The sequence below is a fragment of the Falco punctatus genome (assembly GCF_963210335.1).
Source record: "Falco punctatus genome assembly, chromosome: Z".
Taxonomy (NCBI): Eukaryota; Metazoa; Chordata; class Aves; order Falconiformes; family Falconidae; genus Falco; species Falco punctatus.
Window position 1 is genome coordinate 4216553 of NC_137586.1, and position 16079 is coordinate 4232631.

A 16079-nucleotide genomic window follows, 5' to 3' on the forward strand; every position below is an offset into this window, starting at 1 on the left:
AATCTTTTTATGCAGAGAAGGCCTACCCATCTGTGGTTATGGCTAAAATCTTCAGCAGAAGTAAGGGTTTACCTTGGACTAGCTGACAGTAAATAAAAAGGAAAGCCTATCTCAAAAAGCTACTGCAAAATTACCACTAATAATGTTACTTATTGAGTACGTGTGCATCCAGATCTTGTAGCAGTATGGAGTGAACTTAGCCAGTGTGTACCCCTCCATAAAAGCTCGGCTATCTGTTCCCAAAACTGTCTGTCAGAATCCCTCCTCACAGAGCTTGCTGCCAGCATGGCCTGTGTCCTGGCCTGCTAAGAAACTTCTGTGTAGTGTACTTGTATTTGTTCTTGCGATAGCTTCTGGTTGTAGTTACTGCTCTGGATCCATCAGTTGTGCAAAAACTGGTGCCTTTTGGTTAATATGGGCAACTATATTTTGTATTTCAGACCTTTATTTTCCCCCCTGTCTCTCCTCAGCTTTGTGTTTGGGTTGGTTTGGCTGCTTGCCAGATTGTTGGCTCAGTCTTTGCTTTTTTTTATTGCAATAAATCGGTTGTTTGGTTTAACGGCCCAGTTGCCAATGAAATGGAATATTGTGACTAGGTAATTATTGTGACTAGATAATGATCTCTGGCTGCTTTTGAAAATAATATTCTCAGCTGCACCTCAATGTTTATTTTTCTGTAAATGTCTCAACATTTCCCTTACAGCTGGAAACCCATTATCCGGTTTTGAAGCTTACTGCCAGTGACATTTTCACTTCATTTTTTATTAATAAAATGTGTCACATCATCATTATAATACAAATTATGAGATTGCTCTTGATTAGATGGATAAAACTAAGAAAGCTATAAAATCACAGTGCAAGCCCAACCTTTCCATGTAACACACTTAATAGCGAGACATTTGCTGTTCTTTTGTGTGTGAATGTAGCAATTGTGTTTAACCCCTGTGTCTTCTGCGGTGTTAAATTCTGGGGAGGGGGAGAGCGGCAGCCCCTTGGGCGGTCGCCATGTCCCTGGGGTCCCCTGGGAGGCCGCGTCCCCTTGGCTTTCTTGCCAGGCCGGAGCCCCGGGGGTGTGTCGGGGGGGAGCTGCCTCCTCCCGCCCGCCCCTCGGGTCTGGGCCTGCTAGAGACCCCGAGGGTGGCGGAGGCGCCCGGCCCCGTACCGGGTGCGTGTACACAAAAGAAGCGGCTGGCTTTCCCTCTCGGTTCCCCGCCGGGCGGGCGGCCCCGCTCCCCCCCACAGCCCCCCCCTCCCCCGCCGCGCCGGCGGAGCCGCCCTCCCCCGTCACGTGCCGGGGGCGCGCGCAGGGTGCACGATGGTGGCGGCGGGGCCCGGCGGCGGCGGCGGCAGCAGCGGGTAGAAAATGGCGGATTTCGAGGAACTGCGGGTGAGGAGGGAGAAGCGGCGGCGGGGGGAGACGCGGGCCAAGATGTCGCCTGGCCGCTCCCGCGGCGGGGTGGGGAGGAGGGGGGGCGCTCGCCCACCTCGTCCCCCGGCCTTTCCTCACGGGGAGCCCGCGCCGCGCCCCCCGGTGCGTGCCCAGGCGGGCGGTGAGTCCGCGGCGCCTCTCGCTGAGGCGGCAGCCAGCCCGTAACGGCGGGCCGCAAACCGCCGGCGCCTTCCCCGCGGAGGAAGCGGGGTCGCCCTGGAGCGCGGTCGGAGGGCGGCGGGAGCCGGCGGCGTCCCTGAGGAAAACCATCCCTGTCACCTCCCCGGGGAGGGGGGCGAGCCCGCTTTCCAGCTCCGCCGTGTGGGTTGTGCTGTTAGTGGGGTTCTTCTTCCCGCCCGCGAGAGCCCAAACGCCGTTTAAGATGTCGGGAGGGGGTGTGTGGGGAAGCCGGGGGCCGGTGGCTCGCATGGCGGCTGGCGGGGCTCCGCGCCGTGCTGCCCGTAGCGCCGGCTGACGGGAGAATGCTGAATAATGACGGGGCTTTTTGGCAAACAGTAGTCGTTATTGGATTTTTTAAAAATTCATTAACGCTTTCGAACCGGGAAGATCGCGCCAGTGAAGCGTGAAATCCACAATTTATTTTCAGATCTGTTTTGTCCTCAGTTGAATGTCTTATATTGCACTTGTGGACTTTCCGTAACAGTTTTTTGCGGTGGGGGGTTGGCCTTTCGTATTTTAAGGTGTGTACTCAAAGAGCTGACTGCATCGTTTCTGGTTTTCCTTACGTTTCTTGAACCATCTGTGAATATCTTTGTTCAGAAGGAAAACGCTGCCCTTCTGCAGCATCCATACCTGCAGAAGTGCCGCCGAGGGAATACGGCATGCATGCTGAACCCCGCCGACCTAGACTTTCCTGCGGAAGGAATCAAGAGTCACTTAAATAGGAGCCACTGTGAGTTAGGCTTCAGTGTAGAGAGAGGGCTGATGGCTGAACTGACTAATCTGACCAACAGTGGGAAACATGCTGCAATTGCCAGAGAATTTCCTACACTAAGGCTTATTCCAGCACTAACACCGCTTGGGTTGAAGTGGCTGGGGTGTAGCAGAGCAGCTCGGTTATAAAAATCTCATGGAAAGAACTGAGTTTCTTTATTTGAGAACAGTAGTGCTCTATCTCAGTCTTAGGTTTAAGAAGGGTTGGCTTACTTAAAAACCACCTACACATTAAATTAACTTGTTTGTGTTTACCTGATTTCTTGTTTAGTGTCCTTGCTCATTTTCAGCCCTTGTTCCAAGGCCTCTTAAAGGATGTAGCTAGGTAGTTGGCTAAACCCCCAGTGTAAACTTTGTAGCAGAGGTAAGTAACTCTTGGTGTAGCTCCTCTTACCCAGGCTTGAGCTGTGATTTGCATTTTCCAAAGTGCTATAATCACTTATGTAGATAGACATAAGTATGGATAGACTCTGTTTGGGAATTGGGTACCTAAATACCTTTGCAATTATATATGCACCTGAGTTGCTTGCCAAAAGTAACATAGGAAGTATGGAGGGAAAAGGGAACTAGGTTTTAGGGCAACTACAGGACCCCCCTTTTGTCGCTCAGAGGAATAGGTATCAGCAGTTAAAAAAATACTAGTCTGAAGAAATGTCTTTTGATGTTCCCATTCATCTTATTTGTAAACTGGAGTGCCAGTGAGATAAATCTGTTAGCCTGGAGCTTCTCTAAATGTTCAACAGCTGGCTGATAATAATTCATGGTCCATTTTGGGAAAGCTGTAGATATATTTTTGGAAGAGAATATAGTCGACTGCCTTATGTCTTCAAGGACGTTACTGCCTTTTTTTTTTGTTAAGGGGATACATTTGAATGCGTCTGCTTGAATACCAGGTACTTGGTTTGCAGGTTTAAGTTCTTTGGTGGTTTGGTGCTGCGATGGGGAGACGGGACGCTGCTTGATGCAGGCAAATGTCGATTTATTGTATACAATCACGAGGTTATATATGTTTTCAGAAGCTGCGCGCTTTAAACAGATTGGTTCTTTAAGCTAAGCTTTACATACTAGGCAATCCCTGATTGGTTAACAACAAACAAAAACCACTTTAAGTTTTTACAGTCATTAATTAACAGCAATGTGTTACTTCTCGTGGGCGCTATCTGTTCCTCATCTCCTTATCTTTTCTCCTCCTGACTCATCCTGTCAGTTGTTATCTGTTCACATTCCTTGTCCTCCCAGGGTTTGTGGCCTACAAGCTCGAGCACATTCCTTTCACCTAACTGATTGTTACTTATGGTCCTGTTTCCAGGCCCCCTCCTGCAGTTTGGTTGTTTTTTTGTTTTTTTTTTTCAGACAGCCAGTTCTTCTGGTTTTGGCCAATGAAGAGACACCTGCATCCCCCTCCCCCAATAGGTTTTCTGAATTGACCTTTAGGAGTGATTTTTAAACTGCTGCTTTATAGAGTAATGTATGGGACGTTTTTATGGCAGTATTGTTTGCTGCTCTCTTGTTGATTGCAATTTCCTGTAGTATGTGATCTCTACCTGCCTTATAAAAGACCACTAGGGCAATGTGGAGAGTGGAATTCATTTTAGTAAATCGTTATGGACTGACTAAAGGCAGGAGGTCAGAGTCCTCTCTTAAATTCTGTTTTTGAGGGAAACATGCAGGGGCAGCATTTTTCTATTCTCAGTGCAAAAGATCGTTTTGGTATTTGTCTGTACCGTCCATGCTGTCCTCTGGATCTTCAAGTTCTGCAGAGCTATGACCAAAGGGTTCTAACTGAGAGGCTGTAGTGAAAGAAAACAAGCAGACTCAAAGGAACCTGGTGTTACATCATGCCTTTTAGAAATCTTCAGTTTTGTTAAAGGATTCGGAAGTAGCTGTAACCGCAGTCGCTACTTCTCAAGATGCTGATGAAAATGTCCAGCATAAGGCTTGCCCTTCCAGACCTTTGGATTAACCCTTAATTAATTAATAGCATTTATTGAGCTCTGTAAGTTACCAGTTTCTCGAATAATAGGGAGTTGCTGAGAAGACGTGGTGAGCACAATTGTATCTTCCTTATGTTTTTGAGGTACAATTTTCAGACCTGCTGTTTACAGATGTGCTTTTAAATGTGGCTCATACTTTTATCTGTAATACTCACAGGCAGCTTGATGAATATCAAAGGGAATACACAGGCATAGGCAGACGTGGAACAGAAGTCAGCAGTCTGGTGTGGAGGCCAGAGATGGCATGTGAACACGTTTTTGAACAGAATTGGCCCAGGATTGGGGAACTACAGCTCCTTCTGAGAGCCATCTGTGAGAAAATGATTCCAGCTCCCTACAAATTCTGAACTTACCAAGATTTGGCTTGAAGCTGTGGTTTGCATCCCGGCAAAGTACTGCAGATAAGCAGATCAGTTACATGTTATTACTTAGGGAGAACGTCTCTTGGGTCCCCTAAGTTTCTGCTGGCATCCTGGCACTAATTTGGAAACAAATAATACAGAGTGCACGCTATCCTTGAAACATTGCAGATCCCTAGTTTAGAAGGTAATGGCTTCAGTCTCATAGTTTGTATTTAATCAGGTTTTGAAGTAATGCATTAGTTTCATCTTTATGGGAAAAAAAAAAGCTCTTTATAGGCAAATGAGTATGTCTGCCAAAACTAATTTGTGCAACACAAGCAATTGGTTTTCCATTTCCATGAGGCCATTGTGGAACCCCCCTCATTTTAGTGAGAAGGGTGGAAGTGTGCTCATACATCTTATGTGGAAGGGGAAGTTACACATTTTACTGGAAAATCAGGGTTTATGAATGCTGTAAGTAGGTACCACTTTTAATTTTTGCCCTTGCACACCTGGTGCTAAAGTCACGCCATTCAAATGTGAAGAGCAATACGGTTTGGATACCATATTAAAATACAGAAATTGAAGTCTCATTCTAGTGTGATTGGATCTCTTGTTCGTACTAGACTTGATGTCTTTCTTCTCCTCTTGGTTTTATTTTTCCAGTCTGAATGAACAGCCTTTGCCTATTTACCAGGTGGAACATTGCTTAGTGCTAAATTGTTGACAAAGAAGAAAACACTGAGAGCTATTTTCATGTGTCCTCATCAAGCTCATTGCCAGATAGTCTGTTGTATGCTGTTTTATTTTAGCCATGTTAATAACGTTGGCTTGTATATGCCGACCAGTTTGGGGATTTGATGTAGAAATCAAATTCTGCATGTTGATCTAGAAATGATGGACAGAACAGATATTGAGTAATTTCTGTTGGTGATGTAGTCATCTTTAGGTTGTAGTTAATGCTGAGTATATTAAATAAGTTAACCTCTGAAAAATACTGTTAATAACCCTGTGATAATGTACTGTTATCTTGTACGTGTATGTAATTCCCCTGTCCTTCCTAGATGTATAGTCACTCTCTCAGACCAGTGAAGCTTATTGTGGTGCCTTAATTATTCTAGATACAAAAAACTTTAAATGATTGTGCTGAGATACGGTGACTGGGGAGAGGAAGGAGAAACATGGCTGCGATGAAATGGGTCAAGCTTTGTTTTGAGCGTCTTACATGAAATGAACGCAAGTATTTAATTTACAGTTTTCACTGTTACGTTGAGTGCATGCAACTCTGAGGACTAATGCCTGATTTGGAAGCCAGGCTAGAGTTAGGCCAAAGAAAAATTCCCATAATGCTGAGGACCTGATGGTCATGCTGCTTGCATCCACTGTTGTGTTCTTCAGAGCTGCCCTTACCGTGCTGTACTGCTTACACAGATTTAACTAGTGATGTCTTCATTCTTTCCCAGGACTTGCAGTTTTTTATCTATAGTTACATCAGCTTCCAGAATACATCTATATTTGTATTTAGGGTCAGCATAGACATCTTCAACCTTCCAATGCACGAGATGCTCTTTCTTACAAGTATTACGCATTTCTAGCCTGATGTAAATCAGTGTGTGTGCAGATTTACTGCAAAAGATGTCACAAATGTGCTTCTCTACTATGAGTGTCCAGAAGAGGGCTTAAAGCCAGGAACGAGGATTTGTGGGGTTGGTTCTTGGTACACCCCTTCCCTATATAGCCTTCAGACACTTCAGAAACCAGGGGGGCTGAAGCAGAGCTCTCTGCTGCAGACTGACTAGAACTTTTGAGTCAGCTTCTGCAGGTTCAAGTGCAGGGTTCACTACCTGAGCAGTTGTAGTTGCCCTAGAAGCTAAGCTACAGTCATTGGTGCTTATTGTAGACATACGTCAAGAATTTTAACAGGCATTCTTGATTACCTTTCATTTATATACGCAAGTACAATGACTATTACAAGTATCACGTATCTTGTTTGAGAGATACTGTGATCTCTGCTCTGAAACATGTCCGCCCTTAATTTCAGCAGCGTGTCAGCATTTCCTGGACTCCTTAACATCATTGTCCCTGTGAAATGAATGCCGTTCCAGATACACCTACAGCTTAATGGTTTAGAATGATATTTCTGCTTATGAATCACGGTTGCTATAGTTTAACAATAAAAAACAAAAAACCCTGTGAAATTTCTTACGACCTTCAAGTATGAATTTCAGGGGAAGAAAGTTTCTGGAATATAGAATTACTGGAATGTGTGATCAGTGGCTTGAGGCAGGTGATTCTCCCCATCTGCTCCACTTTTGTGAGACCCCCACCTGCAGTAATGTGTCCAGCTCTGAGACCCCCAACATAAGAAGGATATGCAGGTCCAGAGGAGACCACAAATATGATGAGAGGCTGGAGCACCTCTGCTGTGAGAGCTGGGGTTGTCCAGCCTGGAGAAGAGAAGGCTCCGGGGAGACCTTATAGCACCTTCCAGTGCCTAAAGGGGCCGACATGGAAGCTGGAGAGGGGCTTTGTACCAGGGCCTGTAGCGAGGGGACAAGGGGGAAAGGCTTTGCACTGAGAGAGGGGAGCTCTAGATCAGCTGTAAGGAAGAAATTGTTCCCCGTGAGGGTGGGAGGCGCCGGCAGAGGCTGCCCAGAGCAGCTGTGGGTGCCCCGTCCCCGGCAGTGCCCACGGCCAGGCTGGGGCTGGGACCCACCTGGGCTGGGGGGAGGTGTCCCTGCCCGGGGCAGGGGGTGGGACTGGGTGGGCTTTGAAGGTTCCTTTCAACCCAGACCATTTTATGATTTGATGAATAATCCGGTCTGATTTCCTTCTTTACAGTTCTGTCAAACTATTCTATGTTAATGGAGAAACATTGAAAATAAAATGGCTTTGGTATTCTGTGCTAAAAAAGCTTTTTATTGGGCTGTGCAGCTGTAAATAACTTCTCTTAAGAGAAAATTGGAATTTACATGATGCAACTTGAACGTCTAATCTTAATTCAGTGATGTGAAAAGCATGTTAATAGCTAGGCTGCAGTCTTCTGCAATTTTGGGGCTCCAGCAATATAACTTGGTGGTGTTTGTTGGAAGTAATATCTGTCTTGCACCATGATTATAAATGCTTCTAAGCATATGTTATGCCTCCATAAAGCCTCGTTGATTATAATGAGTGCCCATTTTGATATATCAGTAAATGGAGTAATAAGCTTAAACATGTAGATCAGACTAGCTGTGTTTTCATGCACATGGTGGTTGTTGCCTTAAAGGGAACATAGAATCAGCTTTAGGGGGAGAATGTTGCAAAAGCTGTTTTTTACTTACTTTCAGTAAAACTCACTTTTACAAGACTTTTTCAAAAGCATATGTAAGATTTTTGTATTGATGAAGAAAACTGTGGGACTTTTTTGTACTACCAAGCATTTTTAATGGAGGTGTCAATTTAAAATCTTGCTGACTATGGTATTGAAGCCAGCCTGTGTCTTCTACTAAAATGAAATCCATCTTAACAAAATGCTAGCTGTTTCAAGGCGTGATTGACTGCACATTTCACCTTGATTAACTTGCAGGAATGTACAGAAGGCAGCAGGCAGGGTAACACACAGTATTTTGCAATACATACTGTTCCCTTAATCTCAATGTAAAGGATTATTTTATTCATTTGCATACTGATTATGGAATCCAGAGTCATGCTTACTGCCTGCATCTGAAATAAAGGAGCTGAGCTGACGCTGCCATGAAGTTTATGGAACTATCTATGGATGCATGCGACATGAAATTCTCAGTAAATTCTTGAATATCAGTGTTATCTTTTAACAAAACTTCTTTTATGTGGCATGACTCTAAAACTGTTTTAGTACTTCAAGCTGTTTTTTATGAATACTGAAACAGTTTATTTTCTTTACCCTATTTGACTGTGAGACTAAGGAAACTTAACAGGGGAATGTCAGGTGGAAACTAACCTCCGGAAGTTGCAAGCAGGATGCAGTTCTGTCTCCATCTCCTTTTTTCTGATATTTTGCTGTTGAGAGGAGTTGCTGGGATGAAATTAAGGTGACATCTGCTGTTGGTCACTTCTTCAGAGGTTAGTGACCCATTCAGTGCTGCAGTGCGACACTGCTTTGACTGGCAGTTGAGTCTGTGGTGCATGTATAGATGCGGTGTTGGGGATTGCCAGTTGGAAGACTGCTGCGTTAGTTCTCCTAGCTACTTGATAGAAGTATCACCATGCCCAAACTGGCTGTCTGGAAATGCTGAAATTCAGTATTTGATGTAGAGGAACGTTGCCCCTCAACAATGAGGAAAGGGTCTGGTGTACCTGATAAGAGTACTGGGTCCTGCCCGTGGGTCACACCAGCTCCACGCAGCACTATGAGCTGGGGGCAGAGCAGCTGAGAAGGTGTCCAGTAGGAAAGGGCCTGGGGGGGCTGGTCAGCAGCCGGGTGGGCATGAGCCCCCCGTGTGCCCAGGTGGCCAAGGAGGCCAGCAGCACCCTGGCTGGTGCCAGCAGTGCTGTGGCCAGCGGGAGCAGGGCAGTGCCCGTCCCCCTGCCCTCGGCACTGGGGAGGCCGCCCCTGGAATGGCGCGGTGGGCTCTGGGCCCCTCGCTCCCAGACAGAGCCTGAGGGGCTGGAGCGTGTCCAGAGCCGGGCAGGGGGCTGGGGAAGGGGCTGGGGCACAAGTGCTGTGGGGAGCGGCTGGGGGAGCTGGGGGGTCAGCCTGGAGAGGGGGGGCTGAGGGGAGACCTTCTGGCTCCCTGCAACCCCCTGAGAGGGGCTGGAGCCAGGGGGGTCGGGCTCTTCTCCCAGGGAACAGGCGACAGGACGACAGGACGAGAGGGAACGGCCTCACGTTGTGCCGGGGGAGGGTTAGGTCCGGTATTAGGAAAAAATTCTTCATTAAAAGGGCAGTCAAGCCCTGGCACAGGCTGCCCAGGGAACCAGCTGAGTCACCATCTCTGGAGGTCTTCAAAAGACGTGTAGATGTGGTGCTCAGGGCCATGGGTTAGTGGTGGGCTTGACAGTGCTGGGTTAATGGTTGGATTTAATAATCATTAAGGTCTTTTCCAACCTAAATGGTTCTGTGATTCCGAGTTTAGTTTTCATCTGGCTCAATTCCTGATCTATCTTACTGTAAAAAAACAGTTTTCTCAACATTAAGGAGAGAAGAAGGAGCAAGCAGCTAGGGGCACACAAGGGAGCTCAGACTTTTTTTTGGTGGATGACTGCATGGTTATGGCATAGTTGTGTTAAAACTTAAGCTGAGATCAGATCCGTGTTAGAATACCTGGGTGTAAACTCTGTAGCTGTATAGTAAATACTAGGGAAGGTAAACCCAAAACACTGTGTTTTGAGTTGTATTCCTTCTGAAATCAATGTCCAAAGCTTTAAATGTTGTGTATTGGACTACTGTTTAAAACTCAACAATGCACTCTTGAACTGTTCTTAAAAATATCTTTTATGATCCCACATGTCTATTACTATATACTGCCTTTTAGGGCCTTTACCTGCCAGTCCTTGAGTCTGGAGTTTGTATGGTACAGCAGTACAGATTAAAGGCAGATGTTCTTTCATCTTTAAAACTTAATCTCCTTGGTATGGTGAAGGAGTCCCACAGAAATAAGAATAAAGTTGCGTAGAATAGTTCTGGACAACTTTATACCTCTGAAAAGGGACCTTGCTCACAAAAATGTGAGATGTTGTGCCTACGCTGAGCTACTTGTTTTTAATAATGGGGGAGAATCCCAGAGTGGTCAGGCTGGGGAGGGCCCTCTGGAGATCAACTAGTCCAACCCCCCGCTAAGGCAGGTTCTCCTAGAGCACGTTGCACAGTCGTGTCCAGGTGGGTTTTGAATGTCTCCAGAGAAAGAAACTCCACAGCCTCTCTGAGCAGCTGTGCCAGGGCTCTGCCACCCTCAAGGTGAAGAAGTTTTCCCTCACATTCAGACGGAACTGCCTGTGCTGCAGTTTGTGCCCGTTGCCCCCTGTCCTGTCGCTGGACACCATTGAGAAGAGCCTGGCCCCGTCCTCCTGACCCTCGCCTGTAAGATACTTGTATGCACTGACGAGGTCCCCTCTCAGCCCTCTCCTCTCCAGGCTGAACAGCCCCAGCTCCCGCAGCCTTTCCTCAGCAGGGAGATGCTCCAGTCCCCTCATCATCTTGGTAGCCTCTGCTGAACCCTCTCCAGTAGCTCCCTGCCTCTCTTGAACTGGAAGAAGATTGCTTCCTATTGCATAGTGGACTTTTCTTATTTCTTCTTTTTTTAAAAATGAGAATCTTTTTGTTCATTAATTTCATAGTTCAATCCTCAAAGTCTTCCACAGCTAACTCTGATAATCAAGTAAATAGTATTATTTCCTTTGAAGAGATCTTGGTGCCCTATGATACCAGAACTTGTTAAGAGAAGGACAGGAAACTTTCTGTGAACTTCAGAATCAGTTATGTTGGTTTAACAGTTTGTTGGTATGATACAATGTAGCTTTTTAAAAACAGTCTCTCTTGCTGTTTCACTCCTGAAAGGATGACGCCTGATATGCCTGGCTCTGTTCATGCATTTAACATGCTGCCCAAAATGAGGGATGTTTCAGAGTAAACTGTGCTTTTTAAACACTTCCTGATTTTATGTTTTAAAATGTGTTGGAAAACAGGTGATAATACTGTTTCATCTGATTATTTTTTTGTATTTATTTGCTTGTTTCATGAAGTGACACAGGTATTTTTGTGTTGGAGCTTATGCATCTGCCTGTGAATTTAAGATAGTGCTGCACAGGTTGCATTAAGGTTTATGTTGTTGCTATTGTTTGAGTGTGAAAACAATTAGAAATCTTTTGAAATTATTAACACAACCGAACAGCCTTAACCCTGGACACTTTGGTTTTTTTGTTTGAAACTAACTATACTGTTGTGTGGGGTAAGGGTATGAGTGGTACCTAAGGTAACAAGTGTGACACTAGATCGATGGGAGTTCAGATGCTTCACCATGCTCCTCAAAGTCCTACTTGGGGTACTGCTGATTCACCTGTGTTTATCTCTCTTTTCTTTCTAGAATATGGTGTCAAGTTTTCGTGTTTCTGAACTACAAGTGTTGTTGGGGTTTGCTGGACGTAATAAAAGCGGGCGGAAACATGACCTCCTGATGAGGGCACTGCACTTACTGAAGAGCGGCTGCAGCCCAGCAGTTCAGATAAAAATCAGAGAACTCTATAGGCGTAGGTACCCAAGGACGATTGAAGGACTTTCGGACTTACCAGCTATAAAACCGACAGTTTTCAATTTGGACAGTAGTTCCTCTCCTGTCGAGCCTGACCTGGCTGTTGCTGGCATTCACCCACTCCCTTCAACTTCGGTCACGCCTCAGTCTCCTTCCTCGCCTGTCAGTTCTGTGCTTCTTCAGGACACTAAGCCCCACTTTGAGATGCAGCAGCCATCCCCTCCAATTCCACCAGTGCATCCTGATGTTCAGCTGAAAAGCCTACCTTTTTATGATGTGCTTGATGTGCTTATAAAGCCTACAAGTCTAGGTAAGTGTTTAATAGCTCTGCAGGTTGCTTTAATTAATGAAATAGGTGTTACTTCTGACAGTACTAAGTCCAGATGTAAGTGGCTTTTTGCAGCTGGGGAGAAGTGGAACCTGCCTTCTCATCTCTGCACTTGCCCTCTCTTTACTGCTTGTCCTTAGGAGTGCCAAGCTGCACTTCAGAAAATAGTATTCTCTTTTGTAAATATCATATGATTAAAGACATTTGTCTTTTGAATAATGAATAATAGAGTAGAATAGTTCAGTTGATCGTTGTAGGTACCTTCCATCTAACTGGCTGACCAAAAATTAAAGAGTAATAGTTAAGGGCATTGTCCAGATGCCTCTGAAAGACAGTCTTGGGGCACTGACCACGCCTCTAGGAAGCCTGTTCTGGTGTTTGACCACCCTCTCAGTAAAGAAATGCTTCCTGATACCTAGTCTGAACCTTCAGTTTTGGCTGAAATATTTGGACCTGAAGTCTCTGCCTGGTACAAGTGAGGAACACATCTGTTGGGGCCACCAGGAAAAGTATTTCAGGTTCAGTACTTTGTGACTTGCAACAAGGAAAGAGAAGTTCACCGGTTTGTTACTTTACGCTTATCTCACTGCAGCAGTCCTGCAGGTTCTGACATCTGGCACTGAAATAGATACCTTGTGCAGCAAAGTTCAGCCTTGTACTCGGATTAGTGATGGTTTCTCAGCCTACCGGCTGTTGCCATACTGCATTTTAAAATTTAGAGTGGACCTTAGTCTTCCCAGTAACCTGAAGTCTCAGTTTAGCTTCAAGTGCCTCACTCTTAAACATATCCAATTGTTTGGTAATATGTGTTTTCTGTCTTGAAATTCAACCTGTTTTATCTTGCACGGTAGAAAATATTGTTTAGAAACACTTCAGCATTTTTGCAAGCTGTTTGCGTCCTCTTAAATATTTTTGTTTCTTTTATTACTGATAATAAAGCCTTTTAGGCCATGACTTGTACCTCCGTGAGGCCTATACCGATCGTTGGTCATCCTCCAGTACCTAAAGCAGCAAACGTTACTAACAAGCATGATTTACAACGCCTGGTATTCCTTTTGTTTTTTGTCATGACACCCTGTTAGAGAAGAGTTTAATGTCAAACCTGTGTATTGGTACAGTAGCTGCTTTGGTGTTGGAGCTCTGTGGCTCATGCTGCCTCATCATCTTTACAGAGATAATCTGTCAGTGCCACGATGTCTTGGCCAACTCCTGCTTATATTTGCTGTGTGCAATAGCTGAGTATCTTAACTTGCTTCCTGAATTGTTCTGTGGTATGGGGCAACTGTTAGGCTCATAGTTAACCAGACTGGTTGCCAGCCCTGTAGTCACTGTCCAAACACACAACGTGTGCTCTGCATTGTATTTCTGCTATGTAGTTACCTTTTGTTTCCTGGTCAATGATATCTAGAGGTGGTGTTGATATGCTAGAAATTTCCCTAACAGCTGTTTCCCTCGACTTTGGAAATGATCCTTTTTTTCCTGAGAGGAGAATGCTTCCTCGGGGATATCACCATGTTATAGTTAGAGTTGCATGGAATTTCCTCTTTCCCTTGAAGACTGTAGGCTTTGTTGCACGTTGCCTGATTTTCATAGGAGTGAGAATTATCTGGTCCTGTAACTTTTGGTTCCACATAGGACATGGGCAAGAGGGGCAATATTGATTTAGCTGAATACTTACCTTCAAACTCTTTCCAGAATACAGTACTTGAAGTTGGCAGCGGCCAGAACAACAACTCAGATCTGTGTGAGGAGGAATGGGGAGATGAGATGTGAGAAACGGCTTGATATGCAAACAGTGGGCCCTTCTGATGTTAGAAGGATATGAACAATGGCTGAAGATAACTCTTTACATGGATTCATGAGCAAATTTAGAAATAAGGCTTCCTTTATTTAATATTTTTAGATTGATATGGATAGCTTATAGTCCCAGTTAGTAGACCTAGGTGACTGGGACATGGAACAAACAAGTTTTGTGTGTTTGATAATTAAGGATTCAGAAGACAAACAGACAAGTAGGTCAGAGAGCTAGGAATATAATCCGCTTCACTGCAACCCTTCAAAAGGGATGAGTGTAGGTATTCTTTTGCACTAATAGAGAACACAAGAGAATGTGTAGGTGTGAGGTTTAATTTTAACCCATGCTCAGTCTGATAATTCCATGATATTTTTCACATGTGCTCAAGTATTCTTTTAAAATATAGAATGCTTTATCTATGGGAGGTGTGCGTCTGCATGCATATGTGCATAGTGTAGCTGTTCCGAATTGTTTGAGGAACTTGGTGTGTGTGTTCACTCCACCTGTGTCCTTTTTGTATTTTTTGTTTTCTGGGCATAGAGATAATCTCTGAATGACACGGTGTACAAGGCAGTGTAGCTCCTCTGAATTTGCCTGGCTTAGTTGTGCTATTTTTGAATTTGTCCTCCTGCTGGTTACTTTAAACTTTTGGACAAGCCTAATCTGCCTTTATTTCAGGTCATGATTTCTAATTTCTCAAGTCAAAAGAAAGTAGAAAAATAACATGTGCATACTATGAACCCTTAATAGTAAAATATTACTGCTTCCCATCACTGACAGACAAGTAGGTTTCTGATATGAAAGTTGGGGTTTTTTTTTATTTTTGCCAAATACTGGTAATTCCCAGACATGAAGTCTAGCTGGCTTCTCTGGCATTAGGAGTTGTGCTCCCTCCCTTCCTCCTCAAAGGTTTTAGCTGTTCCTGAATTGAGTAATTTTACAGCTGTCCATTAATAACTCCTGGTGCATGCTGTCTTCTTGTAGTACATTAAAATAGTTATACATATCTCTGTGGTACTCTTTTCATCAGGTGTCTAGTGTTGTGTTTTGTTGTGTGTTTGTTTAAACCTTTCTCCCTTGGGAGAAAGGATTATAACACGTCTTGCCAAGCTTCTTTAGTACTGAAGTGTAATGTGATATTAAGCCATCTGAATATAGTTGAATGAATGATTTGTTACATTGCTTTCCTGTTGACGGTTACCTGCAGTTCAGCCACAATTTGATTATATTAAGTGACTTACACCTTGTTCCAGGAAAAGCTCAATTGCAGGTCCTGTTTTAATCAAGACTTTAATCACCATGGTTAAACCTCTTTTGTCTGTCTTTTTTTTCTTCTTTTTTTTTTTTTTCTAGTACAGAGCAGTATTCAGAGGTTCCAAGAGAAGTTTTTTATCTTTGCTTTAACACCTCAACAGGTCAGAGAAATCTGTATTTCCAGGTAAGAAGTAAACGTGTCACATGGCATAGGTAAACTTTTGCAAAATTTCCACAGAAAGCATGGGTTTTTTGGACTAATTTTATGCATCGTGTAAGCTTGCAGATGCAGAGTGGTAATCCTCACTACACTAAAGTTATGCTGAGTTTATCTGTTCTGTTTTTCTTCAGAAACTACTGTGCACAGACCGTATGTGCTGTTGGGGTAAATCCTATGCTACTAAAGAGCTAAAAATTACTTGATTGATTCCAAGTAATTGTGACTATTTAGAGAGGTGGTAAGCTTTTCTTCCCTGCATGTTTCCTGGCTGCAGGAATCGAAAGCTGCTTTTATCTTTTGTCCCTGGGTTTGTGTTGCAAGACCTGTGGTGTAAGCCAGGAGAATTAATGGGGGTTTTTTCTCTCTGGCAACATTATACTTTATTGTTACTATAAACTCCTGACAGAGGATGCTAATCCTGAAGTTCTACTTAAGTTGAAGTAGCTAAACAGAGGTGTTGCTCGCAAGAGTTGTTCATAGCTCAATAAAATTAAAATAAGAGCCCAGTATTAGTGATGTTGGGACAGGAGTGTCAGTTCTTTCTGCATACGGCTGG

General features: G+C 44.4%; 1 protein-coding gene across 21 annotated transcripts in view; it reads left to right on the top strand.

Annotated features, from left to right (window-relative positions):
• The first annotated feature begins 1233 nt into the window (after window positions 1–1233).
• Window positions 1234–16079, top strand: part of PIAS2 (protein inhibitor of activated STAT 2) — a 33422-nt gene continuing 18576 nt past the window's right edge. For 20 of the 21 annotated variants that reach the window (XR_013924788.1, XR_013924789.1, XM_080371573.1 and 17 more), the window contains exons 1-3: window positions 1234–1387; window positions 11762–12236; window positions 15403–15487. Coding sequence is in view for 19 of the 21 variants with exons in the window: in XM_080371573.1 (XP_080227699.1) it covers window positions 1364–1387; window positions 11762–12236; window positions 15403–15487 (584 nt within the window). In the remaining 2 variants the exon portion in view is untranslated. Of the gene's footprint in view, window positions 1388–1905; window positions 2343–11761; window positions 12237–15402; window positions 15488–16079 lie in introns of those variants that run through there. The other variant, XM_080371576.1, reaches the window with a different exon arrangement.